Source organism: Euprymna scolopes, chromosome 6 (assembly GCF_053919585.1).
Source record: "Euprymna scolopes isolate OS-2025 chromosome 6, ASM5391958v1, whole genome shotgun sequence".
Taxonomy (NCBI): Eukaryota; Metazoa; Mollusca; class Cephalopoda; order Sepiida; family Sepiolidae; genus Euprymna; species Euprymna scolopes.
Window position 1 is genome coordinate 111,105,000 of NC_136487.1, and position 22,131 is coordinate 111,127,130.

General features: G+C 31.1%; 1 protein-coding gene across 1 annotated transcript in view; it reads left to right on the forward strand.

The window, feature by feature from the left end:
• The window catches only part of LOC145277868 (uncharacterized), a 198,825-nt gene extending 181,395 nt beyond the window's left edge, over positions 1 to 17,430 (forward strand). Inside the window, exons 18-22 of the mRNA XM_080129825.1 lie at positions 4,763 to 4,930; positions 6,188 to 6,330; positions 9,055 to 9,368; positions 12,704 to 12,847; positions 15,746 to 17,430. Coding sequence (XP_079985951.1) covers positions 4,763 to 4,930; positions 6,188 to 6,330; positions 9,055 to 9,368; positions 12,704 to 12,847; positions 15,746 to 16,374 — 1,398 coding nt within the window. The 3' untranslated portion in view covers positions 16,375 to 17,430. The remainder of the gene's footprint in view (positions 1 to 4,762; positions 4,931 to 6,187; positions 6,331 to 9,054; positions 9,369 to 12,703; positions 12,848 to 15,745) is intronic.
• Positions 17,431 to 22,131: the final 4,701 nt, after the last annotated feature.

Sequence of the window (22,131 nt, forward strand, 5' to 3'; positions counted from 1 at the left end):
CTTAAAACTTTTTATATCACATCTAAATCATAATATCTACGACTTAAGAACGGGGGGGTCGCATGTGTATTTAATTTGCCCAACTTTTATCAGCTCGCCGCATCTTCAAAAAGCGGGGGAAACAGTAACTGGTAGCAATCAGCTTTGATCAATGTTGGGTCAAACTCCTTATATCAGACAATTGCTATTCAATCTGGATAATCCCCTTTTTATGGGGAGCTGGTTTCCCTCTCCCCACCCCCCAACATCTTGGGGAAACAACCAGACAAAGTTGGGTAAACAAATCCAAAAGCTGTCCCGCAGTAAAAGTTAAGTCCGCTACTTCTATTTGACTTCATTAATGAGGTCAAATAAAAGTAGCAGAGTTAACTTTTATGGCGGGCACGTGTCAATTCTGTTTTTAATACTTAAATAAATAAATTCAAACATGTTTCAGTTGCTCTTTGTTTGCCGAGCAGGTAACGTGTCAGGTTTTTTGCACACTTTCTTTTTCACCTTCGCCTCAAGGCTTCGGGTTGGATCCTAACTACTTAGCAAAACACCTCTCTCCACCCAAACTGCCTACTGTTATTTTGATTCCCTCCCCCAACTGCTACCACTTTTTTATTTCCACCTGGGGTTCCTTACTACATCACCTACACACACCCGGGCAACACTGAGTACCCCCACTAGTCTATTATATAAATCTCAACTGTCTGTTTGTGCGTATGTCTGCCAAAAACAGGTCAAGACCAGTACCATCTGAAAGAGCAATGTCTTGGTCGAATAATATGTGAGAATTAGAAAAAATGGTCAGTTATTTTGTATAGAAATATATATTTGAACCAAGTGAGTGTCTGAAAAATCATGCCATTCGAAAATTGCATGCTCAGTCAAACATTATTTTTTTAATTCGTTTAAATAACAGAATTTCCAACATTATTTTGCTCTCAGCCTTGTGGCCAGTGGCTTAGGAGCTTGCATTGTCAGCTATAGTTTTCACGTTCGAGTACACATAATGGTGATCTTTTTTTCTTTTTTTTTTTAAATGGGGTTGTTTTGGAATTTTAAATAACATTTTCTTTATTCTGATGTTTTTTATCACAGGTTTTAAAAGAAAGTTCTAACTTTTTATCAGGGTTAAAAGATTTTCATTTGGCATGACATTTTTCTTATTTTGAGAGTTACGTAATGTGATTTTTATGGTTATTTCACATAACAACACTTAATATCAAAACATAAATTTTGTTTTGTAATTATTAACTACTAGCTGGTAGGTGCCCGGCATTGCCTGTGCACTGGGGAAAAAAAAAACTCAGCATTTTTATGTTATGAAAATGATTAGTTATCACTTATTGTTATTAAAAGAAAAAATAATTAAGTAGTTTCAATGTCAAAAAAAAAAATGTGATTTCCGTAACCCTCAAAATAAGAAAAATGTTTTTTTTAATTTAATTAACTGCCTATTAAAAATACCAAATAAATAATATAAAGTACAAAACAAAAAGTATTTGAAAAATCGTTTAGCAATGCGGAAATTTTATAGCAAGCCCCACTCTCCCTAATGGTTTACTTCTACTTGCGCAACTGCCATTGCTCAAAGGCAGCATGCATACCACAGATTTAACCAACATAAGTCCAGTTCAAACAAACAGAAGTATATAGAAGCTAGAAGTAACGTTAAGAAAGAAATAGCAACAGCTAAGAGAGAATTTACTACTAAAAGACGCATCGAAGCACAAAAATTAGGAACTCGTGACTTCTGGAAAATCTACAACAGTGTAGTAAATAATGGGCAATCAACAATTCCTCCACTAACTAACAATCACGAGGTTGTTTGCTCAGCAACCGACAAGGCTAATATGCTTGCCATCCGGTTTGCCTCAAACTCCACACTAGACCCTTCCAACCACCCCCTGCCTGACTTTCCTTTGCAGACAGACGCCACGCTAGACAATCTACAAGTCACCCCTGCTCAGGTACATGCTATCATAAAAAACCTTAACACTTCAAAAGCATGTGGACCTGATCTTATCCCAGCTGTGCTATTAAAAAAAGTGCTCAGCCGAAGTAGCTCCAGCTCTCCAAACTCTACAACAAATGCCTTAATGAATCATGCTTCCCGGGCTGTTGGAAAACTGCTTCTGTGGTACCAGTATTCAAGAATTCTGGCGAAAGAACTGACCCATCAAATTATCGCCCCATTAGCCTCCTCCCAATTTTCGCCAAAATATTTGAGACCATAATTAACCATGCTCTAGTCCATCACCTTACAGATGCTAAACTTCTGACTGACAAACAGTATGGATTTGGACAAGCCCGTTCCACAGCAGATATCCTCACTGTAATCTCTGAATGTATATACCATTCACTGGACAAAGCAGGGGAGGGCAAAGCAGTAGCTCTAGATATATCTGCTTTTGACAGGGTATGGCATGACGGTCTCCTAAGGAAAATTAAATCATACGGTATCACTGGTAGAATACTTTCTTTCTACTCGAGTAGTTTCTTCCCCAGAACCACTAGACTCTGGAATTCCATTCCAGGTCCCTGCTTCCCCAACTGTACTGACATGCAGAAGTTCAAGTGTAACGTGAACCGACATCTTGCTGCCCAAATCCCAACATAGTGCCCCAGTAGCTGCTGCCCTGATAGTAGCCCCCTACACCACAATGGCAATGTGCCTTGTTTGTGGTGAAAATGTAATAGAAAAAAACGTCCGCCATAAGTTAAGTTTGAACGTAAAAACTAATAGTGAGTGGGTTTAAATAGAAGTGAAATTATTTGTAATATCTTTATATTAAAATTTCTATCTCCACCCCCCCCACCCCCTCTCTCTCCAGCAGTCTCTTTATGTTTCTCTTTTCCTCTCCTCATTCTACTGTCTTTCTTTGTAAACCTTTTAGTATGTTTCATCTACTGGAGCAACCTTTTTCAAATGTAATACTGCATTCTCATATTTATTACTTCTGGGCAACTCAAAATAGAACAAAACAATGACATTCTTGAATAAAGGTAATTTCGTTCCCTCCAACCGTTTTCACAATAAGACAAAAAAAAATTTTTTTAAAAAAAGATCTTAAAAAAAAATATATGAAATAAAGTAATTTTCAGATCGAAAATTGCTTCAGCTATTTCCGGGCTTGACTCTATATATCCTCTTAAAAATATGTATCAAATAAAGTTATTTTCAGATTGTAAATTGCTTCAGCCATTTCTAGTACAAACTCCATATATCCCCTTCTAAAAATTATATATGTTTCAGTCATTATTGGGATTGACTCCATATGCCCATCCTCTTTAAAAAAATATATGAAATAAAGTAATTTTCAGTTCGAAAACTGCTTAAGCCAATTCCAGGACTGCCTCTATATACACCTCTCTTAAAAATATATGAATGGGTGCCGGTGCACTGGAAAAAACTTTCTAATGTTGCATTAGAAACTGAACACTCCATACAAATATTTAAATATTAACTTTTATGATAATCTGGTAGATTAGTGTACATTCTATAATAATCTGGTGAAAAAAGACAAAAAAACTTCTTTTTTTTTAAATAAAAGGGGGGGGGCAATATTTTTCAGCTCCACCAAAAATTCTTAGGCAATTTTTTTTTTTTTTTTTTTTTTCTTATTCCTTAACTTATTTCTTTTTGTTTCTTTTGTTTGTTTTTACTGTATTTTCTTCTATTAACTAGTGGGGGTACCCGGCGTTGCCCGGAGGTGTCAGTGTTTGTTAAGCACACAAAAAAAAAAGTGTTGGCAGGCAGGCTGTGACGCAAAGGCGGAGAAGAAAGTGAAAGAAAAAGTGACATCTTACCGCTACGCTATGAAGCCATAGGAAGTGAAAAGCATTCAAATTTAGCAATGTCAATCAAAAAGTTGACTTGCTGAGTGAATGAGTTCATGCAGGTGGAGAAATGAACTTTAGTTCAGCTTTCCACCGTTTTGTTTATTTGTTTCCTCACGATGTTGGGGAAAACCAGCTCCCCACAAAAAGGGAGTGTCCAAATGAATAGCAATTTTCTGATATGAGGGGTTTCCCCCACAGTGATCAAAGCTAATTGCTTTCTGGACATCCCTAGCACGAAAGCCAGGAAACTGCTTTCGATTAGTTTCGTTTTTATATGAAAAACACGCAAGAGGACAAAATAGCGTGAATTTTGTAAAAGTCGCTCAAATAAAAGGTAGAGACGACCTCTGTTCACAAATTGTAGATAGCATAATCTAGGGAGTATACAAAAAGTTCTAAAAACTAGTAACCCCCTGCCCGAGAACCCTGGTAAAAAAAGCCTTTGCTGTACATTCCTAAACTTATTACTGATTTCGAATATTATTGTTAATACAAAGTGTGCTTTCTATGTTTACATTTTTAATTTTAGGTAATTGGCTTTAGTGGACAGATAGATTTACTATGTTTTTTTTATAAAATGTCTCGTTGCAATTATCTCCCTTATTTGTGTTGCTATTTTTGCTGATTTAAAAATTGTGGACATTTTGTAGACAAAAAATAGTGTACATTCCTAAACTTATTTCAAATATTATTCTTTTCTAATTTGTTCATGAGATGAATATACACAGGTAATTAAATTATATATATCGAAATATATTCAGAAATAACTAGAATTTTATAAAATATTTTGCTATTTATATAGCTGAATGGTTTTCTATGAAATATATTGACTTTTAAGAAACTTGAAAATCTATCTTGATTATTCTAAAAAAAAAAAAAACTCTGTCAGTGCTTACTGTTATTTTACTTGTTTCTTTTAAAATTCTTTTAGACTTACAAGCTGCTGGACAGTTCTGAAGAATGTTCTCCTTTGTTAAATCCTGGTGAAGCCCAACCTAAAGATCTCTCATCCGATGGTCAGTCTGGTTCAGTGTCTAGTCATATTCAAGAAAGCCAAGTACCACCACCACCACCTCCTTCACCATTGAGGTTAATGCACGTGAGTATCAGAAATTCATACCACATTGGAATGTTTGATTTACTTTGCCTTGGTGATACAGAAAAGAATAAATCAGTAAGCAAACCCAATTTTGAATAAATGATTGGATGATACTCACAAAAAAAAAACTCAAGAAATGGTAATTTCATCCATTTTGAAAAAATTGAAATTTGGTGGCAGTTTTCATATGGATCAGCCATTATAACAGTTTGAATTCTATAATTAACTTGTAACTCACATCAGTGGTCTCAAAGAATTTGTTGTAGTGACTACGTGCACAGAGTTGTATCTGGTCAAGAGTTTCAGTTGTATATACATTCTAACTAAAAAGATAAAACTACATGCATCAGCAGGAACCTACTGATTCCAAATTCTTTCCTCTGTGTGTTTGTGCTTATATATTTTTATATGCATGCGAGTTGTAGACTCTAAATGCTAGCCTAGGAAGAAGGATATAAGCTGCCGAGATGAGATACTTCCAGAAGTTCTTCAACATCTCATCCCAAGATCACGTTACAAATGAGAAAGTGAAAAATGCACCTAGACAAGGAGTCAGGTCGTTATGAAAAAAAGGAAAATGCTGTTGTATGGCGCTTAATCATCAGGATTTGCAAAGACAATCCTGCAAGAAACCATACTGTGAGAAAGAAGAAGGAGTAGACAAAGAAAGAGATATGAAGATAATATTCAAGAATGGACAGCGATAATGTTGAGTAACACTAAGAAAGGCAGAAAATTGGGAACATGGAGATCATCCAGACTCTATATAGATGGTATGATGAGAAATATAAATTACCATCAACTCCAAATTGTGAAAATATTTTTCTGCCCATACAAAGATGGTCATCACATATTAATAACTATGGCTTCTAATATTTTTTAGGTGATTTATAGAACTTTGCTGTGCACATAAAAATGCCTCATCACAGTATTATTCAAGTCATTTTAATTTTGCTATTTTATTTGTTTTTTTTTTAATTACCCATTTTTTGTTTTATTTACCAAAACTTTTATTTTTAAGATAAGATTTTGAAAGCTAAGTATCGTTTGACCATAAAAAAATCTTTTTGTGTATTATGTTTATATTTAAACACAATATCTAATCAGATTATTTAATTAAAAGAAAATGTAGATTATACAATTTTCAGATCTTTACATTTTAGAATGTTTTATTCTTCAGCAAATGTCTTGAGTTTTTTTTTTTATAAGATGTTTTTTTTTATGTGATTACTTAGTTGTTGTTGTTGTTGTTTCTAGAAGCCCGAAAGGACAAAACAAAAGTTTATTCCGCCACCAATTCCTGTCCCTTCTCATGTGATGCAGTCAACATTGACATCACCCAGTCTCAACAGTCCACGAAGGAGCATTTTTAAAAGAAGCATAGATGATGGAATGGGCAAGTAAGTTTTGCTGACAACAAAAATGTTTTTGTACCTGGAATGCTCATTCAAGTTATTATTTTTAGATATTTGTTGATTTAAAAGGAAAAAACATTTTTCCAAATGTTGTAATGTTTTAAAACATACTGGCAGAGTTACTCGTCATTAGCAGGGCAGTAGAATAACATAGAATTAGCAAAAAAAACTGTGCATAACGCATGCCGCTGAATTCAAACATCAACTTAAATGACTTACAACAAAAATCACAAAAGAAAGAACTCTTTATTTTCAGATTTGCTAACTAGAAATAAAGAAATCATTCTATCTATTATACTATAAAACTCAAATCATTTTGAATGTTGAAACCATCCATCCACTTCCGGTTTACGAGTTCCGATTTAAGAATTCTAATATAAACAAAACCAAAGATAATAAAAAAACCATGCACGTTTTCAGTGTCCCAAATTTTTATTGTATTTTCATTGCAAGTTGGAATTGTTTTCAAACTAAAAGACAAAACAAATATGCTTAATGTAAATAAAACAAAAAAAAAAAATACTTGCTTTACATATTTTTTTTAAATATTTTCTTTACCCAAGTTGTGCATGATTAAAACTCTATAGAAATTTAGAACTTGATATAAAAAAAAATTGTATGTTTCTTACATCTGAAATTGTTTATTTACAATTATTTTATTCGTATTTTTCATTGCAAGTTGGAATCGTTTTTCAAACAAATATGCTCACTATTTAAACTATTTTATATATTCTGTAATTGACAGTTTAAAGACATTAAAATTACTCATATAAAACTTAGTTTCAATGACTGGGCAAACTGAGCTGTGTTAATAAAATGAAACTACTTAACTATCAACACATAATAACATCTAAGTTTTTTTATAAATGGAACATAACAAAAAAATCGTACAAGTAACTGTTACCAAAAGCAATAGTATTTGCTTCAGTTTTTTTTTTTTAATTTAAACTATTTTTAAGTCTTTTTTATTGCATCAGATTACTTAATTGAAAGTTTAAAGACATTAAAATTACTTGCAAATGTTAATACTTTGAATATTATGCAAACAGTAAGCTTTTTAACTTGTTAAAAACAGGCAAAAATTATAGCCGTTGACTTGTGATAAGTGATTTATGTCATACTGGCTTTCATGAAGAGTCACACTTCTTTGTTTACAAAGCCATTCGCATATTTTTAGCTTGCACATACAATAGCCACCATTTTTAACATAAGAAATTACATTGCTTGATATCCGAAAAATCATAAAAATGTTATAAAAAATATTTATAAACTTTTTTTTCCAAGATTTTGTTAAATATATTTATCAACTGTTTTTTTTATTTGATTTTAAAAAAAACAGTTCATAATCATTTTATTGGGAAAAAAAACAGTCTATAAATAAATTCAGAAAAACAGTTCATATATATCTTTTATAATGGTTCTATTATGTTTGATGTGAAAAAAATTGCCAACACCTTATGTTTTATTTAAAAAAAAAAAAAAAAAAAGTGCATAAACATATTTTTCTTATAAAGGTTATAATTTTCTTATAAAAATTCAAATAAATACTGTTTGAATAAAACTTCTATTTTTATATTTGCTTTTAAAAAAATACATTATATACAATTGGTGATCCGTACCTTAAAATTTGTCTGACATCACTTCCACTGTTGGTTTTGAGGAAATGCGCCTCTTAACAAAAGCCGCCATACTTACAGAGTAATGTGGTATTGTGATGATTATTCTGTATTAATTCCTAACTGTGCATTAAACGAATACCATAATACTTAGTTCGCTGCACCTTATAATAACAAAAAGAAAAACATTCAACTAATAATTTTTCATTATGTATATGAAATCGAGTGAAGATTGTTGCACACACACATACTGAGAGTATAATTAGGTTTAATGTTGAAATGATTCAGAGAAATCTATGTATGTATATTTTTTTCTTTTAATATACTTTCACACAAATGCTTGTTTATGTAACAAAATATATATATATATATATATATATTCTTGATCCATTTGCATAATTGTTAAAAATATTTTCTTTCTCTCACAAATATCACGTTTATACATTAATTCTGTATACTCACTATTCCATAGCTAGCTATAACATATACTAATCCAAAGGTATTGTTATGTAAACAAGGCATTAATTGTTCTCACAAAGTGAACTTGCTTATAAAAGTTTTAGATTAAGTTGAGAATTAAAATTTGCAAACGAAATGAATGTTGGATTTAGTGTTTACAAAATATATACACGTAGAGTAAATTCTCTTTTTAAATATACATGTGTAACTTGTAGTGTAAAATGTTTCTGTTAACATGTTAACTGAACAATATCATATCAAGCAGCAGCAGTTAACTGGAAGCATTTGTCTTCGTAAACACAATTGTGCTTATTTTCAAGTGAATTAGAAAAGTTGGTAGTTGAGAAATACTGAAAAAATAATACTCTCTTTTTACAGCATGGTTACAATGTGCAATAAGTTTTGAATTATTGTCATCCATTTTTAATAAGGATCATTTTAAGTGTAAGATCTTCTCAACAGTTGTATATTAGAGAAAATTTTCAAAATTATGTAGAAATGGATATTACGTTTGATGTGTATTTTATCCAGGTTAAAACCATTCAATTCTTATTAAAATTGAATTGACACTTAATCTATATTATAGTGTATTTTTCTTTAAATGTTCTTACTACTCTGAATTTACTTGTTACAGAGTCCTTGAAACTGTCGACTTTGAGCGTAGGTTTGAGCAGCTGCCTCAATATACGCCTGACCATGTCGATGCCACTACACCCCTCCCTCAGAGCCCACGTGGATTGCTGCATCTCTATCGAAGGAAAGCCATGCCAAGATGTGACTCTGCCGACCCGGAGAGTATCGCGGATTCATTTGCTACATCACCAGGATACAAGATCTGTGACTCTGAAGCTGGTACTCCAAAAACACCGAGATATTCGGAAGACAACCAGTTTTTCGGATCTTCTTTCAATTTAGAATCTCTTTCTGATGCAGCTTTAAAGAAAATAGGTAAATAACAGCAAACATTTTTCATTTGACCTCGACTAGTTATAAATTACAAGGTTGGCATGAACATCTCAAACATTTTTGAATAGAAAAAACACAATTGTGTGCAAGCAGAAAATTGATTATATTTTGAAAAAGAAACTAAAAAAATAGTTTTCTTTTAAAAATTATGTCAGAAATGGCAATTGTTGTTGGCAATACTTCAATCTGGTTATTCTTGAAAGTTCATAACTCTGCCTTTCAGGGGGAATTACATCAATGTACTCCCTGATTATTTACTTGAAAATCCTCAAAAGTTTGAAAACAATGTCGGAAAAGTTTTTCATATGTACTTAACAGGAGACTTTGTTGGTTTAGTCGCATGGGAAAAAAATGGATGAGTGCTTGTGTTAGTAAATGTAAAACAGTCATGGTAGCAAGGTTGAGAAGACTAAAGAAAACCTGGGAAGAAGTGACAAGGATAGACTTGAGAGAAATGGGGATATTCAAAGATCTGGCCAAAGATAAGTTTAAAAATTAATTTCTAAAAGCCACTCAACACATGCCAACATGTAAAACAGATGTTTAACTAATGATGATGATATCGCCAACAAAAAGAATCACAATGGCTTAAATCTGGCAACCTTGTTGGTCACCCTATATCTTACCTTAAATAAGTTATTTCCATCAAGTCTTCATGATCATGGATAGCAAAAATGAGCATGATAGAGAAATCTATATATTAATACGATAGCGTGTATTATTTTGTGTGTCACGCTTACATCTTTTTTTCTTCCGAGTGATTGTCGTTTAATTGTTATGACCTTCAATTCCTTGTAATAAATAATTTTACTGAGAATTCTTCATAAGTTTTGGCTTCAGTTTCGCTGATAGCACTCAAATCATCTAATTTTTTTATAAATAATTTTACCAATGATTCTTCATAAGTTTTGGTTTCGGTTATGATTATAGCTGAAGAAACTCAACTTATATATATATATATATAGATTTTTTTTTCTTCTTCATAAATTTTGGTTTGTTTTCATTCAAGCTGATGCACCTAAGTTATATAGATATTTTTTTATTTTTGAAATCACAACTTTATAATATATAAGAATCAATAGAAAATTGACTATAATAATATATATGAAATCTACATAAATTAACATATCATATTTAAGCATTTTTTATGACCGGGCTATGCTGGGCGTCTCTGCTAGCTTAGATAAATACTTTTGCAGTTTTAACAAAAGAGCTACAATAATATCAGGGTGTCTCCGTTTAGGCTGATCTACAGAATGCTAACATCAGTATATTTCAAGTAAAAGAGTCTGCTGTGGAATTTCCATATGTCCCGCTAGTTGTGATAGTATTGGAACACAAAAATGATAGCGCCTAGCTTACTGATTGATACCTATCCCATCTCTCAACCATCCTGGATAGTTCACGGTTTTCACGTAAGGCATGAGAGATCTTTGTCTTCTCCTGTAGAAAGTACCTTTAACTTATTTCCCAATTATTTTTTTCTGTTTTTTATTTTTTTTATAGTTTAAGTTTGTCCTTACTTTCCCAGGACTACCCAGTATATCTTGCTCCTATTTCTTGCATGATTTATGAAATGGATGGGAGTGGAGTATAAATAATTATACAATTGCCATTTTATCAGGTATTGTTCTCAAAATTTGTTCAAAACTGTACACAGCATCTTTATCTCCTTTCTGGATCGAGATTTTCTAGAGTTCAGGTGGTTTATCCATACAATGGCACTAATACTACTAATACTACAATCGTGTTTTCTTAAAACAAAAACAGATTTCCATTTATGGTCAATAACTTATCGATAGCAGTCAACACTTTGGTAGTTTTGTTTTATGGTATATCAAACTTTTTGGGGTTATTTTATGCTAAATTTGGTCATTTTGCAAGATGGTTTTATGATTAGGTTATTTTACAAATAGTTTGTACATTCATTTTTTTATTATTGTAATCATATTTTTTTAATTAATAATTTGAAAATAATAGATTTTATTTAACGATGTAGTTATGATACAGGTTTTACCATTCTAGTTAAAAATGGGCAAGTTGAAACTAAGGGATTACTTGTTAAATGAGAAAGCTTTTCATTTTTACAAAATCTGAAATTTATTGTAGAAATACTGACAGATGTCATAAATAATGAATAATTTAGATTTGTGGCAAGCTAATAAAAACAAAATAGGTTAAAGTAGTTTGCTGAAAGCATTGTTTATTGTGTATATAAGAAGAAATTTAAATTTATAGAAGGCAGAACAATGAAAAGGTGTGACGGACAAACTGAAACTGATGAAACTTAAGATATAATGGCAGAGCCAGCTATGTAGTTTTATTGATCCAATTCATGTGTATATGTATAACCATGTACATATGTGGTTTTTTTGGGGGTTTTTTTTTTTTAATTCAATATTTTATATATGGAATGTTATTACTTGTGTCAAGCGGGATGTCTCTTCTTCGTCAGGCATGTGTTCAACTTTCAAGCATGCGTGGCAGGTTTTATTGTATTCGGAACAGGTTGGCAGAAATTGGAAATTAATTTATGTTTTAGATGCATAATTTATTAATATCAGATGTGTGTTGTTAATTGATATTATTTGCAGTTATTTTATATTTAGCCTTAATTACTTATCTTTGTATTATTAACTAGTCTTTATTCGTTTTTGTTTTTTCTGTGATTCTCTTAGGATCGTTAAGCATTTTCCTTAGTTTATAAAGAGTAGTCCCTTGGAGATTAGAGAGGGGACATGAATTCATACTTCCAGCACTGCTACTGGAAGAGTTATTAGGATTTTAACTTTTTTTTAATTATCTACTATTAAGTCACCAATTTATCAAGATTTTTTAAGATAAAGGCTAATGAGATGGATAGATTGTCAGTTGAATGATGAATATTATGAAAGGATTGAAAATGGTGAATTGAATGAACAAAATTGGATTTTTTTAGGATAGTTTATGACATTTGTTGCAATTGGATTTTAAGACAAATTATAGCCTGTAGGAAAGCAGTCTCATGATAATGTGTTCTGCAAATATGAATTTCTTGGAAATTCAGTTTCATTTTAAGCACGTGGAATAAGAAAGGATTAAAATGCTTGCCAGGAAAAAATTGAGTACAAATTTAATTTATATGTATAACTAATAAACATGATCGCAAAACCATTTCGATATGAAATCATTGCTATATTAGAAAAATGATGATATACTGTAACATCTATCAATAATATTTCACATAATATTCTTTTATTTTAACATTTACAAAACTTTAAAACTATCATAATGTTGCTATTATATTTTTTCTCTCATTTTTTTATCCATAAACTTAGATTTTACTGATTCTGATGTGAACTCTCCTCGTACTCCAAAAACACCCAGCTCCCCAGTGAACTACTCAACACTGAGACGTGTTTTAGATCAAAGAAGGCAATTAGTGATGATGCTCTTTGACGAGCATGGTCTGTTTCCATCAGGTAAGTAGCAGTTGATTATTTTCATCTACAGGGTGGTCAAAAAGTCAGGTAACATGTTAAAGGTAGAAAAAACAACGATGGATTGGTCGCCGTGGCCCAGTTGAATGGCCAGCCAGATCTCCGGATCTTACCCCTCCTGATTTCTGGCTTTGGGGCTATGTAAAGGATAGCGTTTATGGCAAGAAGCCTGATACAATAGCGTCTTTAAAGTAATTTATTGAAGAGGAGATTGCGCGGATATCAGCTGACATGATTACACGTGTTACACAATCAGTGGTTAATCGCTTCCAGCGATTGATAGAGAGAAATGGACGACAATTAACAAAATAAACATATTTCATGTTTGTTTCATTTTATATTTCAATGTATGGTACTTAAATATACGTGTATTGCTAATATTGTTTTTCTTTAAAATGTTACCTGACTTTTTGACCACCCTGTAATTCTCCATGACACTTTCATTCTACTCTCGCTCACTCTTTGCCATGAGAAGAAGCATATTGGTCCCAATCTTTTATTTGATTGTTCAAGTTAGTCATTATTTAGAATTAAGTCCAGAAGTAATCAATCTCTAAGTTTGTCTATCACTCGTTTGATATATTTTGCCGAACAAGAGGGGATAGGGCGGCTCTTTCAAGATCCCGTAAAATATGGAATGAAGGAACGAACAGCACAGTGGAAGAAACGGAACGCAAACACGAATATTAAAGTTTAAATCAATTTTATTACAAAAATAGACTGTGAGGCATGGGGAGAGGGAGAAAATAAAAAAGGTCGAAATTAAACCAAAAAAAAAAATCATGAGGAGAGGGGGGGGTGCTCCTATGAATGCTGAGTGGAAAATATATCAATAGACAAGAAAAGGGCAAAACAAAAAACATTTACTCATTTTACGAGAGAGAAAAATAGGACTTACAGTTCATTCTTTTTTTATGTGGGATTTCTTTGGCAAATTTTGTTATTTTAGTTTTTCATCCGGGGCGTATTGGTTAGCTTAGCTTCATTATGTTCAAAACGCACACCAAGAACTCTGGGAAATATATTCACCCTAATTTCCTTTGCTATTCGATCCACAGCCATTTTCATTGACAAATTCGATCTTCTACTCAATCGTTTGCATTGGCAAATTTCGCTTTTCAAATTCACCAGTGAAATATCTTTTGACAAAAGCTGTCTTTCAGACAATACCATCTTAACTGAGATCAATTTAAATGTTGACTTATAAGTTTTGTAGTTCATGTTTTTGTTTTGGGTTATTTCGTAATATTCTTTGTCCATTGTAAACAAGTTTGCTCAGTTTAGTTTTTCATCAGCGGGTATGAAGCTTAGCTTCGTTTTTGTTGACTACTCAGAACAGGGTTTCAATGTATTTCTTTTTCTTTCTTCCTCCTTTTTCATCCATATTTTGCTTGTCTCTCTTTTTTCTTTGTCTTTTTTTTTTTTTTTTTTTTTTTTGGTCAATAAGCACCCCACCCCACCTCCTCCGGGACAAAAAAGGTCAGGCAGTGCGTCCCTACCCCATGACCTTATCAGATGGCTGACTCATCTTTATAAGGTAAAGGGAGTGTTGAGATCTGTTAAGCCTTTTCTTGGGTTCTCTCATCCTCTCTCTTTCCCTCATTACAGTTTCAGCCTTCTTCTCTGTAAGTGCTCTCAGCTCAACAATAATTAAAACAAAAAAAGTAAGATAAATCTTCCATAGGCTAAAAAAAATGAAATTTAAAATGTTTTCTCTCCAAAAACACATAATTGACAGTTTATTAGCAGTTAAAGGAAATAAAACTAACTACAAAACTCTAGATTGAAATAGTCCACCATAAACAATAAGGAAATATCAACACTAGTAATACTATTATCTCATAGCTGAAGTGAGAAAAGGAGATATAGAAAGCAGAAAAAAATAAATATTTCAATACAGCCAAAGTCTATCAAATAGCAAGCAGCTTGTAAAACCACCCAGAAATATTTTTAAAAAGGAATCTCAATGAACATTACCATTAACCATTCGATTACTGGTTTTAAACATTTTCATCAGCATTTCACATTAAACAAGACTGATGAGTGATCTTGAGAAAGAACAAACAAGAATTTTTCTTAATTCCAAGATAATCAAATAAATGAAACCCGAATCCCATCGTAGTAATCTAATTCTATGTCTGTCTGTCTGTCTCCATATTTTCAAACTCCATCTCTTCCGAAACTAAAAGTCGCAGAACAGTGCTAGGGAGGCCTCAAATGATTGGACTTTTTATGGACTGTTCTTTTATAGGGTTTTAGCCGGTTAAAATAGTTTTTAAGGGGTCAAAATTGAAAAAATCATTATACAATCAGTTGATATGCGTGTCACGTTGGTAGAGTGATAACGTCACCAGCTTTGAATGTTACAGTTTTGCTTTCGGTTTTGATTCTAGCTGATGGCACCCGAATACTTTTATTTTTACTTTTGAAATCATGCTGGACAAATTAAAATATGTTTAAGCGTATTTTACGACCAGGCAAATCATTTTATTTTATACCAAAAAACTCGCATACTTACAGCCACACACTCATGTATATAAAAATAAGGTTTTTTTTATCAGTAAATGGTAATTAGAAAGAAAAAAAACAACCTTGAAGTAAAGATGGCATTCTATTATTTAAACTTTTGGGAGTAATCTGAAGGCACATATACAAATGTATGTTTGTAAAATTTCTATTTTTGATAAAGTTGTGCTATTTTAAGTTTATTTCTGTGTAGACATTTAAATATTAATTGCTTTAATATATTACTGTTTCCATATCTTATGATTCTTATTTTTTCCTCTAAACAGAGATTGCACATTTTGGTTAAAGCTTTTAGATATTTATTTCTGAATTGATAAAAAAAACCCATTCATGTTCTCTTTTCTATCATTGTAGCGGCTGCAACAGCTGCCTTCCACACAAGACACTCACATATGTTTCCTACAAAGGGAATGCTGCAGCTGAAGATTCGGGAAGTACGCCAGAAGTTAATGGCGCAATCCGCCCAAATTGTTGCAGAATCTGAAGGGGAATGCAGTTCTATGCCATTGACACCATCAGCCCTTACCCCGGGGCCTTTCAGTGCCAATGCCAGTGGCAGTAACAACAGCAATACAACTGCTGTGTCATCCTCATCTGTATCATCCTCATCATCCAATGGGAATGTAACCTCTGTTTCAGCAGGGATGCCCTCTTCTTCAACCTCCTCATCTGCTTATCACAGTGAAACCTCCATCAACACCTCTGTGCCTTCTGGTGGCCAGCCTCAACTGCTGTCCCATTCGTCTCCTTCATCTTCACACCAACAATCACCCTATTCTTTTGCACAGTCACCAACTCAGCACAGCTATCAACCACAGTCAACGAATCGCAACAACATTGCTTCTAGCAGCAGCAGCACCACCACCACCATTGATCAGTCCTCCACAATAACGTCCTCATCCACCAGCAGTGGGGGAAGTGGTAGTGGCACCAACACTGGTAGTATCCTCAGACATGATTATAGCAATGACAAACATACTTGATCTGCTTTTCAGCTTGGAAATTGTGGAATTTCATTCTGTCTCTCGTTAGCTCTCTGGCACTCTGTGAATCTTGAATTAATAAACAGAAATTTAAAGAAAACAATTTCTAAAAAATTATTTTTAAAACACAATTTTTTTTTTATTTATTTCAAGTTGTTGCTGCTGAAGCAAACAGAGGGCGCTGGGAATTTTTTTTTATTAATAAAATGGGACACAATGTATTGGAACAAATACCTGGATTTAAAGGGGGGAAAACAAGTCTGTTGTGATTTACAGTTCATCTCTTCTTTGTCATATTTTGCAAATCAAAAAGATTTTTAAAAAATGCCTTTTTCTCCCCATTTTCATTACGCTGGAAATTTATATTGGCAAAACTGTATTAAACCATGGCGTTTTTGTCTACACATACTCTAAGTGTTCGCAAATCAAGGATATTTCTGTGGCGGTACAAGCAAATGCTGACAAGGATGTATTTAGTGGGTCCAGTGGATGTTATTACTCCTTGCTACATCAACTAATGATTATTGCTGTTATTTTCACCATGGAGTGCATGATGTTGCTGACTTTGTACCAAAAATCCTATGGCTTGCTCACTTAAAGAGGAAATTAATTTAAGGAGAAAAATGAACATAATACAGGTACAGATGGAAGAGGCAGATGAGGAGTTTTCTATAAAAAGAAATTAAAGTTTAAAAAAATAAATGAAATGAAAACCTAACACTGATTTTTGGACTATGAATATTGAAAAAGATAAATATGTCTTGAAGCAAAATCCTTCTTACTTGTGAAAAGAATTTGTGAAAATCAAGTAAAAAGGAAAATGATTTTTTTAAGAGAAACTGCTTTAAATTTATAAACTGAAGATGACCGCCAAATCAAAAAAAAACAAAAAAAAACCTGGTTTCGTCTGTGAAGAGTTATCTTCCTTCACCACCATTTTTTTGTGGTGAATTTTTAACTTAACTGATTTCCCAGTCAGCCAGAGGCGATAGTGGTGCAGTAATAAATCCCCCTTTTTTTCCTGTTACATTATGTTCATTCTCTGAAAAAAAAAAATATATATATATATATATATATATATTCTCTTGTCTTTTTTTTTTTTTTTTTTTTTTTTCTTTTTTGTAATTGCAAACAGACATTAATTTAATTGTTTCAATTATTAATTCCCCTAACTTTTTAAATTAACTTTTAAATAGAGAAAAGGGATCTTAAATAATTGAGGTTGGGGGATTCATCAGCATTATAACAATGGTTCAATATTATTTCTTTTTTTTTTTTCCCCTCCTATTCTCTGCTTATTATTTGCTTACCTCACCACCAGGTTTCATTTTCAGATGCATTTTGTTGTTTTATATTTAATGGCTAATGTTCTGATTTTGAAAGCTCTTTCGGCAAATCCATAAAAAAGCTAAGTTACAATAATTCAGCTTAACTGGTTCGCTTCAAAACAAAATAAAAAAAATCTATGTTTACAGACGCTGAGTGGACATAACTTTGACTGCTTTGTCTGATACTGATTTTCGCACATGCTTCACCGACTGAAAAAAATAGTTCCTTTCTCACCCTCTTTTTTATTTCTTCCTCAACCAATTGATAACCCTCTCACTAACTAAATGAATTTAATTTAAGAAAAATTAAGGAGCAAAATGAATTTTTTAACTAGATTTATTGTTTTTAATTTTTATATTGAAATATTTTTTGTTTTATTTTTCTTTGATGGGAGGGAGGGGGTCTTATATTTTTTATATACTTCTTGATATAACAATACCCATTAAATACAATTGCAATTTTGTGTTATGCAGACTATTGCGTAGAAATTAATATCGCAAGTTTTAGTGAAAACAAATATTTTTTTAGGTTTTAAGATTTTCAAAAATTATCTTTTGGAAAAGAGTTTGTAAATGATTACGGTTTTAAATGTTTACATGAGGCAAAGTTAAATGTAACAGCAAGAAAAAAATGACTTCATCAGTCTAAATTAGTTGCGATTTAAGCTTCAAGATGGTCGTCCCCTTGCTTCAGTTCATAAGATAAAAAGATTTGAAAATTCTAAATAAAAATACCAACTTGCTTATTGTTTTCACTAAAGCTTGTTTTTCTACACAATAACAATAATTATAGAGGATTGGCAAGAATCATTTGTTTTTTAATCTGAAATAGTTGACTATTTAAAAAGTAAATTTAGAAACATTTGAATTCTCACAATTGGATAATTTTTAAAAAAAATTAAGATATCAAATCACTATATTATCAACAGGATCAACAGGATTGAGTTAATTTAGTGGTTAAGAAAATGTATGGAGGGAAGTAATGAAATAAAAATAATACTTGTATTACTGTTGGATTATCATTTGGGAACTTCATTTTTTTTAATTCTATTTTTGCTTTTTTATATATATATATATATATATATATATATATATATGATTATTTTTATTCTCATGCTTTTCTTTTAATATCAGCTCATTTTAGAAATGTTGAAAACATTTCTTTTAAAAAAAATCTTTTCATGTTATATCGCTATTTTTGGATTAAACAAATTGGCCGCATCTTTTTTTTTTTTTTTTTTTTTTTTTTTTTTTTTTTTTTTTTTTTAGATTAATACAAACAACAATTTGCTTTTTCCGAGCCAAAAGTTTCTTTTTTTTTTTTCTTAAACAAAAAAAAATTTAGCGAAAGTAATGCTCACACGCACACATACAAAAAACACATACTGAAGTTAATATTTCTGCATAAATTTTCAATATGTATTAAAATTATCCATGTTCAATAACTGTTTACATGTTTGTTTTCATGTAGGTACGTATGTGTACACTGTTGTGTGTGTGCGCATATATTTGTGTTGTATATGATAGTCGCAATCAGCAAGTATCTTTTGCTTGTATAAAACAGACTTTTGCATGAAATCATGCAGATGCATCATTACATCACCATCACATTCTTTTAAGTATGGGTATATATGAGTATACACACATGACTATGTATGTAGATATTTTACACATTAATTCTTATCCCAACTCTCTTGATATTTGTTTCATTTTCAAAATTTTCATGCCTGTCATTTGCTTAGATGGTTTCTTTTCGTTTTTTGTCTTTTATTTATTTATTTTTTTATTTGCTGTCTCATAAGTGGGGGGGGCATACATATACAAAAGATGTGCTAATAACAATATCTAAGGAGGTGTACACAAATAATATGGTACTTATACAGTATTATTTTGGGTTTTTTGTTTGTCTTTGTATTTTCTGCTCTGTTGCCATGTTAGCAATCGTTCACCCTGCAACAAGTTTGAAAAAAATTAAGTCTTAGTAAAATCATACAATTGAACACTTTTTTTGGAAGGGAGAGGCGGGGGGGGGGCTTATGTGACTTTTCTTTGTTAGACAAGGTCTAATATCTTTAAATATTTAGAATTTTGTGTGAATGAAATCAGATTTATTGAATTAACATTGCTAACAGCACTTCATAATTCCCCACTTTTCTATTTTAGATACAGTAAATATTTTAATTTTTGATAAATAATCATCAATTGGAAGGGGGGGGCACAGAAAATGTCACAACTCGCTAACAATAACCTAATAAATGTCAAAGGCAGTAAATGACTGAAATAAATATCTTAATCATATTTAAATGAAATCAGTTTTTATTTCCATTCAGTATTAACATTACCACAAAAGATAAATTTGCTTGTTAGTTTCTTAAACATTTTATAGTAAAAAATACTCAAACGTTTTCTGACATTTCTATTATTCTCTTTTTCTCCTTTCTCTTTAAAGATTCTTAATTTTCTAATTATAAAGTGTATATATATATATATATATATATATATATATATATATATATATATATATATTGTCAAATTTTTTTTGACAGTATGTTTACGTATTATGCTGTTTTTTTAATTTTAATGTTTTTGTAGGTAAAGTGATATTACCTACAAAAACATTAAAATTAAAAAAACAGCAAAATATTTTAGTCCAAACAGGCTAGAATCCAGTATAAGTCTTATTTTTCACTTTATAATATTCTTTATTTATATCCAGTCTTGTGGATTAAATAAATCTTTTGTTTAGTTATATTACCCATAAAACATTAGTATAAATAAAAAGTCAGTATAATGTATGTATATGTATATATATATAAGATTATATCAATATAATAAATAAATAGATCTAAATGATTCCTAAAGAGATTGAGTTTTAATTACAAAAACATTCATTATTTTAAAAATAACTATATCATGACTTCGTTTAGATATAAATTATTATAAAATAATATAATAATGATTATTTATATATATATATATATATATATATATAGTGTTATTTCATCTGTTTTTATTTTTAAATAATACAAACTGGGTGTTGACAGACACACAGATTTTTACTTTTATTCAAACTTTAGTCTTTAATTTTTGTAAAAACCCAGTTCATTTTTTTGCCATTTTGTTAATGATATTAATTCCTTGAGATTACAACTTTCAATTGAATTTTTTTTTCTGTGAAAATATCTAGCTCTTCATAACAGGAGAGTTCTATTTTCTCATCCCATGTATCATTTTTATTATGGGGGGGGATCATCCCTTTTATGTTTCTATTTAAGACAGCCTAACATTAATGCCTACCATTGTTAATCTCCGCAAAAAAAAGAACCATTCTGTTATATTTCAATTAAACTGCTACTTTTACCTACAGTAAATAAAACATTTCATAAATACCAATGAAACCTCTCCAAATGTCAGATTGAAAACTAATTATCTTCACTAAATTTTGTATTAATGTTGTTAATATCTCTTTGCAGCCACTAAATTTTAAAATAATTTTCTTTTTTAAAGATTTTAAACAATTCTTATAGTATTGATGCTAACATTAGTTTTTTTTGTAAATTTAATTTATATATTTTTATACTATAAATCTTTCTCCTACTATTACTACTAGATGGAACCAGTATATAAGATGTGCGTTAAGCCTCAGTACACGCATGCTTTTGTCTTGTAGAGAATATTTTGCCAATCTTTTCCAATACTAATCTGTATTTATATATCCAATATGTGTTACGTTTTTAACATATATGTGACTTTTTGTGTCAAAATACTTTTCCAAATATTTTTATATCCTCATGTTTCTCTTATTTCTAGTGATTTTTATTTCCCTTAAATTAGAGTTGGAATTTACATTGAATTTTACTTATTTTCATGACTGTTTTCTCATTTAAAACATTTTATTAAAAGGATGATTGTTTTAAAAAAGTGTCAATGTTTATATTAGTATCTTAAAAATTTTAATTCAAATCTCTATTTTTACTTTGGGGATCTTTTATTTATTTTTATTTTTTGGAAGGGTGGGTATTTTTGTTATTGTTTTTTGTTTTTGTTTATTTTTGTTACTTTTTTGTTTGTTATTTTACTTTTTCATCAAATTTTGTCAACTTTTCAATTTTCTTTATTGTGGATTTCCAAAAAGCTTTGTTTACTAGATAAACAGATATAAACCTATTTTGGGGAGCGAGATGTTGGGGCGAGGGGCTGTTTATGTTGAATGTCTTAATCTAATTGTTATCACCATTTCCAGCTCACTGTCCATATATTGCTGCATATAAACATTCTTGTTTGTATATCAACCTGTATAATTATGCATCATTTGCATATTTTTCCCTACCCCTAATAATCTTGTTGATTGTTTCTATTCGAACGATTTGGTGAATGGAAATGGTCACACTTTTGGGAGAATTTTGTAGTTATTTGAAAAAACCCTGCT